Source organism: Eptatretus burgeri, chromosome 14 (assembly GCF_056783735.1).
Source record: "Eptatretus burgeri isolate ZD-2024b chromosome 14, Ebu_testis_v1, whole genome shotgun sequence".
Taxonomy (NCBI): domain Eukaryota; kingdom Metazoa; phylum Chordata; class Myxini; order Myxiniformes; family Myxinidae; genus Eptatretus; species Eptatretus burgeri.
The window spans coordinates 73,455,596-73,474,546 of NC_140974.1; the positions used below are offsets into that span (position 1 = coordinate 73,455,596).

Sequence of the window (18,951 nt, forward strand, 5' to 3'; positions counted from 1 at the left end):
TTACTGCTCTCCCCTTTGGGCTGTCTCCCCTGTGTCACATCTTGCTCAGTTTTACGCTGTGGAAACCAAGGCTTTCAAAATTATTGGAATCTCCCATGCTGAAGCTGAGTCTATTGATTCTATGGGTCTATCACTTTGCCACTGCAGACAGGTCAGTGGTCTCTCTGTCTTCTTCTGTCTCCTTTGTGGTCTTGTACCCTCTGCTCTTTCTGTGCTTTGCCCCCCCCCCCCCGCCCACTCACAGGTTTCTGCAGGGCTCACACGATCCACTATCAACCCTCTTCTGGTGAAACTACCTGAATCCAGGATCACTGCCTCACCTCCACTCATTTGTTCCTTTATTTCCCTGCTTGTGGAATTAACTTTCACATCCTATTCAATCTCACTCCTCCCTCCAGGTCTTCAAGACAGCTGTTCACCACCATCTCAGCTCATCAACCAATCCAAAACCATGATCTTTTCTACCCTCATTAACCACACCCCAATTTCTCCTCAAGTTTTCCCTCCTTGGAGTTTCCTTTTGTGTATCTTGTCCACCCCATGCATCCTCTGTCTCCATTCTGCTCCTTCTTGTGTCTTGGATGTTTTCTTGTTATTTTTCTCTTTCTTTTATTTTGTTTTGCTTTATCCTAATCTTTATCTAACCTTCCTTATCCCCTTACCTGGAGTGGCTTTATGCCTTGTTTGCGGTGATTTCCATTAAAAAAAAAATGCCTCCAAATGTCATTGTCAAAATCCTGACCCTGGTAAACTGATGTCTGATGTTACTCAATAGGAAAAAAAGCAGCTTACATATACACCTCTGTGTGTCCACCTGTAAGCTTGCATTATCCACCTCAAAGAGAAACTCAACTGATGAGAACCTATGGTTCTTTCCACATAGCCCACAACTAGTCATTTGATGAGCCATCACCGAACATCAAGCTTACCTGAGGTCAAACTTCTTCAGCTTCATTTCACTTAGGTAATCCTGTAACTGTCTCTGGCATAATTGCGTTCCATTTTAACAGCTTTTTCTGAAATCTCCCTCCAGAGGGGTCGTATATCTTTTGTGCCTCGCAGTGATAAGAAGATTAAAAAAAAAACTCAAAGGTTCTTAAAGGATATTACATTGAAGATGGTGTTGGTATGTTGGATTGCACAAAAGCTGCAAGAAGGTTCTACAGAAAGAAGAAAGGGAGGATAAAGGATCTCCATACATACTTCACCTTTCCAGCAGGTCTTCTCGTAACTGCCTCCCGTGAGGAAGTGTTATGAGTTCGAGGCCCGACGGTGTGCCCATGGACCGAGTTTGCTCTGCCGATACGTCAATAATCCGAGCCACCTGGAATACACCCACAAGGAAGAAACACAGTATAACATTTTGTGGTACAGTATGGTAAAGCACAACGATGTGGAAAAGGACAATATCATGTTTGTGATGTGTGATGCATTATTCCTTTGCATCACATGTTCGTGAAACATTTTAGGCTCTTGTGAAAATAGAACATTTTGCCTGTAGTGTTTAAAAGTGTTAATTGTATTAGCATGGTTGTTTATACAGATGGATAAAGTCTTTCATAAGTGAAGGCATGTAGATGTGGCAGGAACAGTTTGCAAGGTACTAGTTAAGAGTATCCTGATATTCATCCTGAAAAAGTTAAACACAAGGAAGTCACTTAGTGCATCATCTGCTTTATCCACACTTCATTTATTAACATTGCCAAAAACCCTGACAGATCGAAGATTAGAAGACCTACAACTCATCTCTGCTCGATGGCCTGGAACATGTCCACACCCGAGGCCAAGGCAGAAGGAAGCATTTACGTCCATAAAAGCAAAGCAGAAGCTTGAGGTCAATATAATATCGCGTCAGAGGCCGACGAGCGTGATATGCCTTTGCCCTGGAGACCTAATGTCTCCACGAACAGCCGAACGATCTTTAATCCGAAACTCATCACACTGAGGTGGTGAGCTTTGGCAGTGTTTTCACCCACCAATGTGAACCCCATTTGAAATGTATAACGGTGATGTAGAAGAGTGGTGTAAAATAAAAGGCCTTGAATTGGCATTATTTGCTGGAGAGCTGCAAAGGTAAACCCCAAATTGTTTTGATCGGATTACTGGTGAACGGTCATCATTTGATCGCATTACCGGTGAACGGTCATCATTTGATCACATTACCGGTGAACGGTAATCATTTGATCACATTACCAGTGAACGGTCATCATTTGATCACATTATCGGTGAATGGTCATCATTTAATCACACTACCGATGAACAGTCATCATTTAATCACATTACCGGTGAACGGTAATCATTTGATCACATTACCGGTGAATGGTCATCATTTGATCACATTACCGGTGAACGGTAATCATTTGATCACATTACCGGTGAATGGTCATCATTTGATCACATTACCGGTGAATGGGCATCATTTAATCACACTACCGATGAACAGTCATCATTTCATCGGATTACCGGTGAATGGTCATCATTTGATCACATTACTGGTGAACGGTCGGTCATCAATCACATTACCGGTGAACACTCATCATTTGATCGGATTACCGGTGAACGGTCATCATTTAATCACATTACCGGTGAACGGTCATCGTTTGATCACATTACCGGTGAACGGTCATCATTTGATCGGATTACCGGTGAACGGTCATCATTTGATCAGATTACCAGTGAACGGTCATCATTTGATCACATTACCAGTGAATGGTCATCATTTGATCACATTACCAGTGAATGGTCATCATTTAATCACATTACCGGTGAACGGTCATCATTTGATCACATTACCGGTGAACGGTCATCATTTGATCACATTACCGGTGAACGGTCATCATTTGATCACACTACCGATGAACGGTAATCATTTAATCACAATACCGGTGAAGTCCTCATTTGATTGGATTACCGGTGAACGGTCATCATTTGATCGCATTACAGGTGAACGGTAATCATTTGATCACATTACCAGTGAACGGTCATCATTTGATCACATTACCGGTGAATGGTCATCATTTAATCACACTACCGATGAACAGTCATCATTTGATCGGATTACCGGTGAACGGTCATCATTTAATCACATTACCGGTGAACAGTCATCATTTGATCGGATTACCGGTGAACGATCATCATTTAATCACATTACCGGTGAACGGTCATCATTTGATCTGATTACCGGTGAACGGTCATCATTTGATCGGATTACCGGTGAACGGTCATCATTTGATCAGATTACCGGTGAACGGTCATCATTTGATCACATTACCGGTGAACGGTCATCATTTGATCACATTACCAGTGAACGGTCATCATTTGATCACATTACCAGTGAACGGTCATCATTTGATCATATTACCAGTGAACGATCATCATTAGATCGGATTACCAGTGAACGATCATCATTTGATCGGATTACCAGTGAACGGTCATCATTTGATCGGATTACCGGTGAACGGTCATCATTTGATCACATTACCGGTGAACGATCATCATTTAATCACATTACCGGTGAACGGTCATCATTTGATCACATTACCAGTGAACGGTCATCATTTGATCACATTACCAGTGAACGGTCATCATTTGATCCCATTACCGGTGAACGGTCATCATTTGATCACATTACCAGTGAACGGTCATCATTTGATCACATTACTAGTGAACGGTCATCATATGATCACATTACCAGTGAACGGTCATCATTTGAGCACATTACCAGTGAACGATCATCATTAGATCAGATTACCAGTGAACGATCATCATTTGATCGGATTACCAATGAACGATCATCATTTGATCGGATTACCGGTGAACGGTCATCATTTGATCGGATTACCGGTAAACGGTCATCATTTGATCTGATTACCGGTGAACGGTCATCATTTGATCGGATTACCGGTGAACGGTCATCATTTGATCACATTACCAGTGAACGATCATCATTAGATCAGATTACCAGTGAACGATCATCATTTGATCGGATTACCGGTGAACGGTCATCATTTGATCAGATTACCGGTGAACGGTCATCATTTGATCGGATTACCGGTGAACGGTCATCATTTAATCACATTACCGGTGAACGATCATCATTTAATCACATTACCGGTGAACGGTCATCATTTGATCACATTACCGGTGAACGGTCATCATTTTATCACATTACCGGTGAACAGTCATCATAAGATCACATTACCGGTGAACGGTAATCATTTGATCACATTACCAGTGAACGGTCATCATTTGATCACATTACCAGTGAACGGTCATCATTTGATCACATTACCGGTGAACGGTCATCATTTGATCACATTACCAGTGAACGGTCATCATTTGATCACATTACTAGTGAAAGGTCATCATATGATCACATTACCAGTGAACGGTCATCATTTGAGCACATTACCAGTGAACGATCATCATTAGATCAGATTACCAGTGAACGATCATCATTTGATCGGATTACCAATGAACGATCATCATTTGATCGGATTACCGGTGAACGGTCATCATTTGATCGGATTACCGGTAAACGGTCATCATTTGATCTGATTACGGGTGAACGGTCATCATTTGATCGGATTACCGGTGAACGGTCATCATTTGATCACATTACCAGTGAACGATCATCATTAGATCAGATTACCAGTGAACGATCATCATTTGATCAGATTACCGATGAACGATCATCATTTGATCGGATTACCGATGAACGATCATCATTTGATCGGATTACCGGTGAACGGTCATCAGGTCAGGTCAGGTCAGGTATGGGAGCATGTGCCAGAACAGCGCGTCGCTGCGTCCACTTTCCGCCGGTACTCCAGGAGCCTCCGTCTGGCCATCCCCCAGGCAGATGCCAGGCCCATCCCCATCTCCTTGAGATGATGGTCAACCTGCTGCAACCATGAGGCACGTGGTCGGCCCACTGGCCTCCTCCACTCATGAGACTCCCTCGCTGAGAGAATCTGGTGAGCAGGATCAGCGTCAGGAAAGCGAGCCACATGTCCATACAGCCGCAGCTGACGCTCACGGACTATGCAGGTAACAAATCTCATCCGAGTCTCTCTCAGCAACCGCTCGTTGGACACAAAATCCGACCAGCAATAGCCAAGGATTCTCCGAAGAGACCTGGTACCAAAGGAATTAAGTCTCCGTCTCAGATCCTTGGTCAAAGTCCAAGTCTCGCACCCATAGAGCAAGACTGGAAGTACCAAGGACCTGAAGACTCGGACTTTCGTCCTCCCGCACAGGTACCGGCAGCGCCACACCCCATGATCCAGTGAATCCATGACTCCCCAGGCCCGACCCAGACGTCTATTGACCTCCGGCTCACAACCTGCGGAGACATGAATATCACTGCCAAGGTAAGTGAATCTATCCACGACCTCAACATCCTCACCACAAACAGACACAGACAGGACAGCAGCATCCAAGATGTCACCGAAAGCCTGGATCTTTGTTTTGACCCAAGAAATCCGTAATCCCAACGGCTCCGACTCCTCATTCAGCACCTCGAGGGCCCCCAAGAGGATGTCTAAAGTCTCCGCAAAGATGACTGCATCATCTGCAAAATCAAGGTCCGAGATCTTGACATTGCCAAACGATGCACCGCAACTTGATCTCTCCGACATCCTCCCAAAAATCCAGTCCATACAAGTGCTGAAAAGTGTGGGGGCAAGTACACATCCCTGACGAACTCCAGTAACAACTGGAAATAAGTCAGAGGCGGTACCACCACACTTCACAGCACTCTCAGTACCAGAGTAGAGTTCAGACATCAGATCGATCAGTTTCGGTGGCACCCCACGAAGAACAAGAATCCTCCAGAGGACATCCCTATTCACTGAATCGAACGCTTTACAGAGATCAACATAGGCTGCAAGCAGCCCCTGCCGAAACTCTCGTCTGCGTTCAGTGAGGACACGAAGAGCAAGGATACGGTCAATCGTTGACCTCTTTGGTGTAAAGCCTGACTGCTCTGGACGCTGGTGCTCAAGCAGATGGTGGCGAACCCTATCAAGAATTATCCGAGCAAAGACCTTGCCCGGCACTGAGAGCAGCGTCACCCCTCGGTAGTTGTTGCAGTCTTGGCGATCACCCTTCCCTTTCCAGAGAGGGACAACAAGGCCCCTCTTCCAGTCAGTTGGGATGATGCCTGTGTTCCAGGCAGAGCACAAAACTGCATGCAACGACGCGAGTGCAGCATTTCCACCAGCCTTGAGAAGTTCAGCATGGATGCCACAGATCCCTGGAGCTTTGCCCCGTTTCAACTGGTTCACCGCAGCCCGTGTTTCCACAAGCGATGGTGGACCACAGTTGATTCGAGGGTCAGCAACAGGGATTGTAACACCCTTGACGTCCAACTCGACAGCTGGGGGATCAGCCTGGTACAACCGCTCAAAGTAACCGGCCCAGCGAGCCTTCACTTCAGACTCCTCTGTCAAGAGCCTACCACTCTCTGCTCAAACTGCAGTGCTCCGAGGGATGGGCTTGGATGAACGTAATGCGCGAATTCCCCTGTAAGCGGGACGAGAATCACCTGTCCACAGGTGATGCTCTACCTCCTCACAGATTCCTCGCACATAGGCCTCCTTGTCCACCCTCAGTGCACGTACAGTTTTACCCCTCAGCTCCCTGAACAGCTCAGCTCTGCCATTCAGCCTGGCCCTGCGACTCTGGTCAATGGTATCCAGTGTCCCTTGAGAGACAAAATTCTTCTTTGCCCTGCGGTGAACTCCAAGGCATCCACCGGCAACATCAAGGACGGTGGTCTTGAAGGTGCTCCACAACTCTTCAGGACCCCCAAAGCACCCAGACCCCCAAGTGTCCACTCAGCCTGTTCGCAAACTCCTCAGCTACTCTCTCATCCCTGAGCTTGGCAACATCCAGCCTAGGCTGGGATGGTACCATTCTCCAGGATTTAAGGTGCAGCTTTAGAGTTGCTACAACAAGCCTGTGGTCAGTATTGAGGAACTGAGCACTCCGGTAGACCCTGCAGTTCTGGATCATCCTCCAACGACCGTCAATGAGGACATGGTCAATCTCCTTTGCCACACCGCCAGCGTTGGAATACCAAGTCCAGCGATGAGCTTGCGGGCGCTGAAACCATGAACCAGCCACCCTAAGTCCATGACTTCTTGCAAAGTCAAGGAACTTAGTGCTATTCTGGTTCATAGTTCCTGACCCATGGGGACCAACACACACCTCATAACCATCCCTATCAGTTCCAGTCGATGCATTGAAATCCCCCAAGACTAGAAGTGTATCTCGTCTGGGGCACTGATCAACCACAGACTCGAGTGTGGCGTAGAATGCATCCTTCACGGTGAGATCACCTCGCCTCAGTCGGAGCATAAATAGAGACCAGGGAAATGACACCTAAGGAGTGACGAATCCTTAATCTCATAATACGCTCGTTGACCGGTGTTACCTCAATTATCATTGGGGTCAGCTTATTGGACACAGCTACAGCAACTCCTTGGGTATGGTAACCATCAGAGCGACCAGACCAATAGTAGGTGTAACCACCCACCATTATCTCGCCGCAATCCGGTCTCCGAACCTCAGAGAGAGCTGCAATCCCGATGTCCAAACGCTTGAGCTCAGATGATAACAGAGACAGGTGATCATCCTCTCTTAGGGATAGGACATTCCAGGCACCCACCCGAAGGGACCGCCTCAGGTTAACCCAAGGAGACCGCCGTCTGGTGGACGACACCTCAGCACCACTCCGACACACTCTCCCGCAATCTGACCCAGGGATGTTTCCCCGTGGTTTCCCTCCTATCAAAGACTGGGGGTCCCGAAGGCTTTGCCCCAATCCCATCATCCGGTGAGCTGCCCTGCGAAGGGAAGCTGCACAGGAGGTACTCCCACGGAGTGGGTTTTCAGATTTTTTTGCGTTTTTGCGTTTTGCGGAATGAAGCGTTTTACGGTGGCTGGAGTGCAAATCCTGCCACCAACCTCCAAATAAGAAGTAACCCAACTGCAGGAGGATGTCCGCAGACACAGTTGGGCACTAGATATGGATGGCCGTTGGCTCACAAGGAGCTCCTCCGCCCTTTGACAGGTTTTGTTTTTAATCCTGCTGGGTGTCCATATCCAAACACCCTCCTCACCAGAAAACCTGGTGGGGGAGACGGTTTAGTCGCCGACAACCCGACCATGGAACAGGTTAGTACAGGTTTACATGGTACCTGTAGCAGGTCACAGATCGAACCTGACCTGACAAAGGTTCAGGATAGCCGAACGGTCATCATTTGATCAGATTACCGGTGAACGGTCATCATTTGATCGGATTACCGGTGAACGGTCATCATTTGATCGGATTACCGGTGAACGGTCATCATTTGATCGGATTACCGGTGAACGGTCATCATTTGATCGGATTACCGGTGAACGGTCATCATTTGATCAGATTACCGGTGAACGGTCATCATTTGATCAGATTACCAGTGAACGGTCATCATAAGCTTTCATACTGTCTTTGTTGGCAGAGATCGACACATGTGTGGCAGTGATTGTTTCATACAGAGCCAACAACGTTTCTTTCAGACGATATGAACTCTTCACGTTTATATTGTGACAATATGAAACCCACGAGCACGTAAAAATCATGGGAGAAGCTGTTTTGTGGTTTTGTTCTCTTTTTCTTTTCTGTTTTTTTTTTAAAGCCAACAGCGAACATGGCCACCATCACAAAACGACTTGATGAGCAAGCACGCTGATGACGTACGAGATGTAAATGCAACGATACTTTGGTGTTAACATCAAACACAAACTAAAAACAGGTTTGATCAGCAGGACCTGCCAGGCTAAGTTTTTGTGGTTTTCTCAGATCCCGGTGTGAACTGTAAAGTCGGCATGTTGATGCTGTCATGAGGGAATGGCACAAAATGGTCCGAAACCTACTGTTGTGGTTGACGAAATTCACAAACCACCATTCAGGTCCCTTAGGTGAGATATCTCTGTAAGTATATGTGTAGTTAGGCCCAAACCCGTTGTTTCGAGGGAATAAATGTCATTCAGTCGGGCTGCGACTCTTCAGGATAGCCGTTTTTCTTTTACTATCTTTATTTTGGACCAGCCGCCATTATTACCACCACCAACCACGTCTCAACAGCCATCACACAACAACCACCAACCACAACGCCGCTTCACAACAACAACCACCAACCACAACGCCGCTTCACAACAACGACCACCAACCACAACGCCGCTTCACAACAACAACCACCAACCACAACGCCGCTTCACCACAACCGCCACGACCGTTACCGTCACAACTCGCCACCATCGCATCCACACCATCTCGCGCCACTCGTGGGCACCGATACTGGACTCATGCAGGGCGCGCACCGAGCAGCGTATTCAAAAACATCACGGACTTTCCACAGAAAACGGATCAAAAACGACTCACGCCCACTTTTGTTCCGTCCAATCGGAGAGCGTGGGCGATTTGGCCCCGCCTCCAGGGCGTTGGAGTGCGGTCGCTATATGCAAATTCATGGATCAAAAAGCATTCACGCCCACTTTTCCTCGGTCCAATGGGGAGCCAGTTAGAGGTGAAGGGTCGGAGGCAAAGGGTCAAGGGTGAAAGAGCGAAGCCACGGGGCTTATATAAACGGCTGCGTTCGTCAGTAAAGGGAGTTGTGCGGAGTCCAAGAGAGTCGTCGGTGGAGCTGGAAAGAAGTGGGAGAAGTCAAGAGTGAAGAGTTGGGACGAGCCAAGAGAGGAGACGGAGAGGGCGAGTAGACGGAGCTGTGGAGAGGTGGCGGCGGCGAAGGCGGACGAGGGGGTGCTCGCGTCGGTGCCGGGAGCTGCAGAGGGAGAGGCCAGCAACGCGACCGAGGTCGAGGAGGAGACGCTCGCCGCGGGACCCGAGACAGGGTGATGTCCTCCTTCCCCCGAGCATCAGCAACCCCCTCCTGTTTCCCCCCGCGCTGAGATAGTGCGACAAAGGGGGCCCCTATCCCACCCCCTACCAGACACTGTCCGCGAGGCCCGCGGAGTTGAGGCACCACCGCCACTTCGCGTCTCATCAGACGGGTAGGCCCGACCCGGTCTCGGCCCCAGGCCCGCCTCATCCTTGAGGGTGGTTCTTTTTCTTTTGTTTTGGGAATATGTGTTGTCGGCGCCGTCTGTGAAGTAAAATTGTATAAGTGTTGCCGTGTGCTCGGTAGTCGGATAGCTCTGCATTGTGTTTCTCTTTTATATTCGCTTTTTGTGTAATATTGTGTTTCTTCTCCTTTTACATGTGCTTTTGGTGTAATTGTATATGTGTGCTTCCCGTTCATCGCGAAATAAATGTGAGTTATGTTGAACTGTTTTCCCGCTTCGCTTCGTCTTTTCTTTCATTGAATCTCCATCTTGCTTCACGTAAAGGGTTGGTCGTGGGCTAAAACGCCCGATAATTAATCGAACTGTCGAGGCCGACGAATGACACCGCTCGGTTATCCCGATAGTACGGAACGGGTCGCTTAAAGTGGCCCGTGTCCGAAGTCGACCTGCGGCGAGGTGCGATCGCCCGGTCTACCCTCCGTGTGGGTACTTAGGTAGGTCGAATTTGGCGAGCAACCCTATCCTACGCGGGGGCCGATTGGCACGATCGTGGTGAGACCGAAAGGTCCACCCGTGACTCGTTCCCGGCGTTAGTCCGAGAGGGTCACGACTGGATTGTCCGTCCGGTGGGCGACGTGCCGCGATTCGAGTTACGTGGCCCTTCGCACGCCGGCGGGCGCGAATCCGCAACACTGGTGTCAGGAGTGGGATACAAACCCATCGCCCTCCTCGCGGCACTGGTATCGGAGAACGGGAAAACGGGCTCTCCTGTCTCCAGCTAAATTCACGGGAATCGGTCCAGGGGTGAGAGGAGCGACCCCCGATTCCCTCCAAATTACGAGCGAGTTAAATTAACCCTTTAAGAGAAGCAAGATGGCGTCTCAAGGCGAGCGGGAGCCGGGGGTATTAGAAATGGATGTAGAATGTGTAGGATCAATGGCTCAGGATGAAATCCCCGTGCAGGAAAACGAACTCGCCCAACTGAACCCAGAGCCCGAAATGGGTGCGGCCGCGGTGTATGACACCTCCCCTCCCCCTCTCCACCAAAACCCTTCCCCAACCCCTGCCGAAACGGCTCACCCAAGCGCACCCGACATGGCCCAGCTAATCACCATGCTGGCAAAGATGAATGCGGATGCGCAACAAATGAATGCGGAAATGACAGCGAAGATAAATGCGAACATGAACGAAAAGATGGATGCGAATACACAAAAGATGGATACAAACGCAAAGCAAATGAGGGAAGAAATGAAAAAGCTGCGGGGTGAGACGCAGAACATGGGCCGATGCCTGCAGGCGGGCATGAAGGCCGTGACCAGGGAGATAAAAATAGCGACTCCACGTGTGGGAGCGAACGAGCTGGAAGGGGGGTACAACGGCTGTCGGGCCCGCGGTGGAGACGGGTAAAAAAATAATTCGGGGGACGTGTTGGGCGAGGGTCGTGACGATGACCGAAAGGGAAAAATTAAATGGGGAGACCAAAACGTGTGAGACGAGACACGAGGTGACGACAAAGGAAATAAAGATAGTTGAGACAAGGGAGGTAAAGGGTGAAGAGGTGACTGAGTGGGCAGAGACACGGGAGATGGGAATGATAGAGGGAAGACTACACGATGCAGACGGGGTAAGTGACGCACACACACACACACGGAGGTAGTGGAGGATAATGGGGGTGAGCTCGCGGACTGGGTGGAGGCCCGGTGCGAGCAGTTGGATGGCCTCCTCCAGGAACGAGGGGAGGGAGTATGCCCCCTTGAGGCGAGTCACGACCAGGTGAGTTTGGTCGTGCTTTGCGAGGTTGAGGGGACGAGTGCTGCGGACGGGTGCACGGAGAGCTTGGGGGGTATAGAGGCCCCGGAGACCCTTGTGGGGACACGAATCCCCAGTGTGGTTGTCCCTGTGTGTGTGGTGCAAGGCGTGAGTGCGTCCCCGTGTGTGGAAGCGACCCCGTGTGTGAGTGGTGTGGTGGCGATGGTGCCAGAGTACGTGCTTCCCAGCACGCCGTGTGTGGATGAGGCACCGTGTGTGGAAGAGGCCGTGTGTGTGGATGAAACGGCCAGTGTGGATGAGGAACCGCGGGTGAGTGCCCCCGCGTGTGTGAGTGAGGGACGGTGTGTGGATGAGACACCGCGGATGAGTGCCCCCGCCTGTGTGAGTGAGGCACCGCGGATGAGTGCCCCCGCGTGTGTGAGTGAGGCACCGCGGGTGAGTGCCCCCGCGTGTGTGAGTGAGGCACGAGTGAGTGAAAGGCCGCGAGTGAGTGGGGCCACGTGTGCGAGGGAGATGGCATGCGTGAGTGAACGGCCGAGTGCAAGGGAGACCGTGTGTGTGAGAGAGCGGTATGTAAGGGAGATGTTGGTGGGCATGTGTGAACATGCAGCCGCGTCTCCCGGGGTGAGTTTAATGGTGAGGTGTGTGAGCGTCGTAACACGCAGGTGTGCGTGGGTCGAATGGCGACGACAGCGACATGTGAGTAAAGAAAGCCGAGTAGCGGCTGTAGTTGTTTCGGGGACCGTGCCGGGTTCACCCAGCAGTGAGCACGAGGTCCGTGCTGTGCAACGCACGAGGCCCCCACGTGCTCGCTTGCGAGAGCGAAGTCCCGGTCCGGAAACGCACGCGGTGGATTTGCCGATCCCGCGGACGGACAAAGTTTAGGCAGGATTACGGATTTGGACCGGATGGGTTCTCCACGCGATCGTATGTGTTAAGCTCCAACGGGCAAAGCACATGTGTTCGCGTGGGGAACCCCTCGAGACGTGGGGCTTGTGTTTTTTTTTTATGCGCACGGTGACGTCATGGCTGCACGTGGGGTTGGAATCCGGCAGGAGGGGTATCCCTGCCGGATAGTACCGTCCAAGGAGGGACGAGGAACACGTGCAGCTGCATGACGTCACGGGCAGGTGCAAAGTGCGCGAGTTGCCGCGCTGGTGCTGTGCATGGAAAAAAAAAAGCAAGCCTCACTTTCGGGTGCACAGGATTCCTGGGCAAGGGGTGGAAGACCCCCTTGACCTGGGCACAGGATGGAAACTAGTTAGGGGGAAGGGTTAGCTTAGTTAGACCGACTTCATGGGGCAGGGGTAAGTCCTCATGGAGTCCGTGGAATGGATTAGGTAGAGGGATTTAGTGAGCTTTAGGTTGGGAAATAAAATGATTTATTTGGAGACAGTGACAGACTTGTGAATGTGTAGTGGGGACGTAGCTTAGCTACGTAGTGTTAAAAGGAACGTGCTGTAGTTTAAGGGACGACGTGGGAGCACGAGTTAGTTAGGGGAGGTAGTTAGGAGGATGGCAGAGTTCAGCGGTGTGTGTGTGTTGAAGAGTTGTGAGGTGAGTACATGATAAGTGAGTGAGGCCAGCGGGTCTGTGTGAATGGAGCGAGTCTGGAATGCATGGTGCGATGAGTGATTGGGGGGAGGAGTGACTCCCGCCCAAGGGACCCCGGGGTCAGTATAAAGTGAGTCAGCTGGGTTAGTCAAATTAACAAATATGGAAGTCGTTTTGCTGTTGGTGTGAATGTAGGCTCGAAACCCGTTTGGAGGGGTGCAGGAGCCCTGTTGACGGGCTGGGAGCGTGGCTGTGAAAGGTGAGTATCGCTGAGTGGGTACCCCGGGCACCAGGCTAGTCGGCCGTAGTAGGCCAAGGGCCCATGGGGGGCCAGGATAGCGTAGTGGGCACGGGTGCGCCTGCTTGGTGCGGGGGCCCGGGGCGCCATTAGCCGCGTGGGCAGTGTTGTGGGCACGGGTGACCCTCGGAAAGGGGCCTGGGAAGCCAGCCTGCCACGTGTGCGTTTCAGGGGAGGTGCCATGGGGGGCACTCCCCGGTGTTTAGGGAGCTGGTAGGCTCGGAGGCAGTGTAGTGCCCGGGGGTGCCATAGCGGGAGATTCGGCAGAGGGTCGTGCCTGCCAAAGGGAGCCACGTGTCCCAGCCATGAGACCGTGTGAGGGTACGGAGAGAAAATTGGGGGGCGAGGCCCGAAATTGTGAGGACACCAACACAGGCGACGGGAATCTGGGTTGTTAGAACCAATAGTTTAAGCGAGAGGCGCTTGTTGAAAGCCCTGGGGTAGTTTAACAGTTAATGGTTAGGGTAGATTAGGAAGTGTACCCCTCCGCACCATCCATCCCCTCGCTCTCGTTGTGGGCCGCTGGACCCACTTTGGTTATAGATCGCCGAACTCTGGGGAGGCCATTCTGAGGCTTCGTTGGGCCTCGGCACAGGACGCTAGCTCTCCCTTGTTCCCCTCCGGGAAGGGAATGTAGGGGTTGGGAGTAGGCTAGGTGACAGGATAGGTTAGCCGAACAAGGACAGTACAGGGGGTTAGGGGACGATTTATAGTGGGGAAGTAAAAATAAAAACAACAAAAAAATAAGTTGGGGCTAAATTGGGGTTTGACAAATTAAGGGAGTGGGTATGTACAGTGACAGGCAAAGGCGATAGGTTGGGAGGGAGACCGTAGGGTAGGTCCGAGCCCACCTTCCGAGTGGCCAGCACCACCGCACTCCCTCCACCGAACGGCAAAGGCTGGCCAACTTCATCTGCCGGCTGGCTGTTTTTCTTCAAGGCCTGTGCCGGCCCACTTCATCGGCAGCTGTTGTGTTGCTGCAAGGCCTGTACCGGCCGGATCGTCTGCAGCTGTGGTGCTTCAAGGCCTGTGCCGGCCAGTTCTTCTGCCGGCTGTGTTTGCCTGCAGCGGCCTTCTTCTGCGGGCTGTGTTTGCCTGCTGCCTTTGCCATGCCATGCCCACTGCCCCTATTCACCAGCCCCGTTCAATTTTTGCTTTGCCCCCCCCCCCCTGTTCATTGCCATGTGCGCCAGGATCAAGGCAACAGTTTGCAAGCTGCGAGAACTGCCCTGTTGGCAGCTACAACACGGGCCTGCAGTGGCGGCCCGTGCACCGTGTTTGCGTCCAACCATTCATCCATCCATTCGTTGTGTTCATTGCGTGTGCCACTTGAGCTGGCACGGAGACTACGTTTGTGCAGCCCATGCACCGTTGTGGTTCACTGCCTTCAGTTCAAACCATTCATCCATCCATTCGTTGTGTTCATTGCGTGTGCCACTTGAGCTGGCACGGAGACTGCGTTTGTGCAGCCCATGCACCGTTGTGGTTCACTGCGTTCAGTTCAAAAGGGAAGGCCTTGGACTGCGTGTGAGCAGCCGGCCATGTTCCCTGTCACCTGCATTGTTTGAGTCAGAGACTGCATGTGAGCAGCCTGGCTCCCTGCTAACTGCTTTCTTTTTGCAGAGTTCAGTGATCCTGGGCCATGGTTTAGTGTAAAATTTGTAAGTTAAGGTTAAGATGTACTGTACATATGAGTGCGCCCCCGGCATGTCTGTCTTAGCGCCGGCAATTTTATTTAAGTCGTCCGTGTGAGTGAGTTTGTTTCAGTAGTTACTCAGCCCTCAGGTTATTTATTTTGGGGACACGAATACCATGAATGTCGCACTCAGGGATCCGTAGGTAAAATGTACTAGGGGAAAACTACACATGATGGCACACGAAAATTTGACGACTTGGGACGAGTCTGTAAAAAGGGGAGGGGGTAGTGTTGTGGTTGACGAAATTCACAAACCACCATTCAGGTCCCTTAGGTGAGATATCTCGGTAAGTATATGTGTAGTTAGGCCCAAACCCGTTGTTTCGAGGGAATAAATGTCATTCAGTCGGGCTGCGACTCTTCAGGATAGCCGTTTTTCTTTTACTATCTTTATTTTGGACCAGCCGCCATTATTACCACCACCAACCACGTCTCAACAGCCATCACACAACAACCACCAACCACAACGCCGCTTCACAACAACAACCACCAACCACAACGCCTCTTCACAACAACGACCACCAACCACAACGCCGCTTCACAACAACAACCACCAACCACAACGCCGCTTCACCACAACCGCCACGACCTTTACCGTCACAATTCGCCACCATCGCATCCACACCATCTCGCGCCACTCGTGGGCACCGATACTGGACTCGTGCAGGGCGCGCACCGAGCAGCGTATTCAAAAACATCACGGACTTTCCGCAGAAAACGGATCAAAAACGACTCACGCCCACTTTTGTTCCGTCCAATCGGAGAGCGTGGGCGATTTGGCCCCGCCTCCAGGGCGTTGGAGTGCGGTCACTATATGCAAATTCATGGATCAAAAAGCATTCACGCCCACTTTTCCTCGGTCCAATGGGGAGCCAGTTAGAGGTGAAGGGTCGGAGGCAAAGGGTCAAGGGTGAAAGAGCGAAGCCACGGGGCTTATATAAACGGCTGCGTTCCTCAGTAAAGGGAGTTGTGCGGAGTCCAAGAGAGTCGTCGGTGGAGCTGGAAAGAAGTGGGAGAAGTCAAGAGTGAAGAGTTGGGACGAGCCAAGAGAGGAGACGGAGAGGGCGAGTAGACGGAGCTGTGGAGAGGTGGCGGCGGCGAAGGCGGACGAGGGGGTGCTCGCGTCGGTGCCGGGAGCTGCAGAGGGAGAGGCCAGCAACGCGACCGAGGTCGAGGAGGAGACGCTCGCCGCGGGACCCGAGACAGGGTGATATCCTCCTTCCCCCGAGCATCAGCAACCCCCTCCTGTTTCCCCCCGCGCTGAGATAGTGCGACAAAGGGGGCCCCTTTCCCACCCCCTACCAGACACTGTCCGCGAGGCCCGCGGAGTTGAGGCACCACCGCCACTTCGCGTCTCATCATCAGACGGGTAGGCCCGACCCGGTCTCGGCCCCAGGCCCGCCTCATCCTTGAGGGTGGTTCTTTTTCTTTTGTTTTGGGAATATGTGTTGTCGGCGCAGTCTGTGAAGTAAAATTGTATAAGTGTTGCCGTGTGCTCGGTAGTCGGATAGCTCTGCATTGTGTTTCTGTTTTATATTCGCTTTTTGTGTAATATTGTGTTTCTTCTCCTTTTACATTTGCTTTTGGTGTAATTGTATATGTGTGCTTCCCGTTCATCGCGAAATAAATGTGAGTTATGTTGAACTGTTTTCCCGCTTCGCTTCGTCTTTTCTTTCATTGAATCTCCATCTTGCTTCACGTAAAGGGTTGGTAGTGGGCTAAAACGCCCGATAATTAATCGAACCGTCGAGGCCGACGAATAACACCGCTCGGTTATCCCGATAGTACGGAACGGGTCGCTTAAAGTGGCCCGTGTCCGAAGTCGACCTGCGGCGAGGTGCGATCGCCCGGTCTACCCTCCGTGTGGGTACTTAGGTAGGTCGAATTTGGCGAGCAACCCTATCCCACGCGGGGGCCGATTGGCACGATCGTGGTGAGACCGAAAGGTCCACCCGTGACTAGTTCCCGGCGTTAGTCCGAGAGGGTCACGACTGGATTGTCCGTCCGGTGGGCGACGTGCCGCGATTCGAGTTACGTGGCCGTTTGCACGCCGGCGGGCGCGAATCCGCAACAATACTTTTGGAGGTTGCCTCTCGTATCAATGTTCAGCCTTAAAACACTTAGTTTTAACAAACCATTATTTTTTTTTTTTTTTTTTTTTTTACAAATATACTTCATTTTGTAAACTTGAAGTGATCCGGTCCATCGAAGGTGTTTGTCACGTTACTAATCGATAGGTTCAGAGGTTTTTTGAAAAAAGAAAAAACCCTTAGGTCATCTGCACCCTTAGCTGGGGTTCGCTACACCCCTTAGCTGGGCATGTGGATTAGTAATAGTAGTAGTGGTAGTAGTAGTTGTAATTCATGCGATTGAAGTAATGTACGGGTGAATCTCATGTGACAACTAGAGGGGGAGCACTCGGGAGAGTGCAAAACCTCCGCCGCCAATACTGCTGGGTCACTCAAGTGAACCTTATATCTTATTCATTAAATATGATGTCAACAGTGCTGACAGTTATAGTTCTTTTCTCCAACATTTGGGGGGGGGGGGCAGGGGGGGTTGGAAATCACTTAAAATATGTAGAAATACAAAAAAAAAATTTTTTTTCTCTAACAATTTTTTGGGGGGAGGTTGGAAATCACTTAAAACATGTAGAAATGCAAAAAAATTCTTTATTTTTTTGGGGGGGGGTAACAAATTTTGGGGGTTGGAAATCACTTAAAACATGTAGAAATGCAAAAAAAAATTTTTTTCCTTTTTTTTTGGGGGGGGGGGTAACAATTTTTTGGGGGGAGTTGGAAATCACTTAAAACATGTAAAAATGCCAAAAAAATTTTCTCAATTTTTTTGGGGGGTTGGAAATCACTTAAAATATGTAGAAATGCAAAAAAAAATTTTCTCTAACAATTTATTTTGGGGGGTAACAATTTATTTTGGGGGGTTGGAAATCACTTAAAACATGTAGAAATGCAAAAAAATTTTCTCTATTTTTTTGGGGGGGGGGGGAACAAAAATTTTTTGGGGTGGGTTGGAAATCACTTTAAACATGTAGAAATGCAAAAAAATCCTTTTTGGGGGTAACAAATTTTTTTTTGGGGGGTTGGAAATCACTTTAAACATGTAGAAATGCAAAAAAAAATTCTCAATTTTTTTGGGGGGGGAATTTTTTGGGGGGAGGGGTAACAATTTTTTGGGGGGGGGGTTGGAAATCACTTAAAACATGGAGAAATGCAAAAAAAATTCTCTATCTTTGGGGGGGGGTAAAAAAAAATTTTGGGGGGGGATGGGTTGGAAATCACTTAAAACATGTAGAAATGCAAAAAAAAAAAATTCTCTTACAATATTTTTTTTGGGGGGGTGGGGGACCAAGTCCAAAATTTAATGGCATGATCCTTGGACCATACCTAACCCCCCCCACTAAGTTTCATCGAAATCCGTCGAGGAGTTTTTCCGTAATACTGTTCACAAACAAACAAACAGAAAGGGGTGAAAACAGTCACCTCCCTCCATCTTCGAAGATGGCGGAGGTTAATGAGGCAATTTGCCCCGACAAACTGTCACCATG

General features: G+C 50.1%; 1 protein-coding gene across 7 annotated transcripts in view; it reads right to left on the reverse strand.

The window, feature by feature from the left end:
• LOC147013621 (SH2 domain-containing protein 3C-like) overlaps nt 1-18,951 on the reverse strand; it is a 175,593-nt gene that overhangs the window by 22,416 nt on the left and 134,226 nt on the right. For all 7 annotated transcript variants that reach the window (XM_085855579.1, XM_085855583.1, XM_085855581.1 and 4 more), the window contains one exon: nt 1,209-1,324. In XM_085855579.1, coding sequence (XP_085711705.1) covers nt 1,209-1,324 — 116 coding nt within the window. The remainder of the gene's footprint in view (nt 1-1,208; nt 1,325-18,951) is intronic.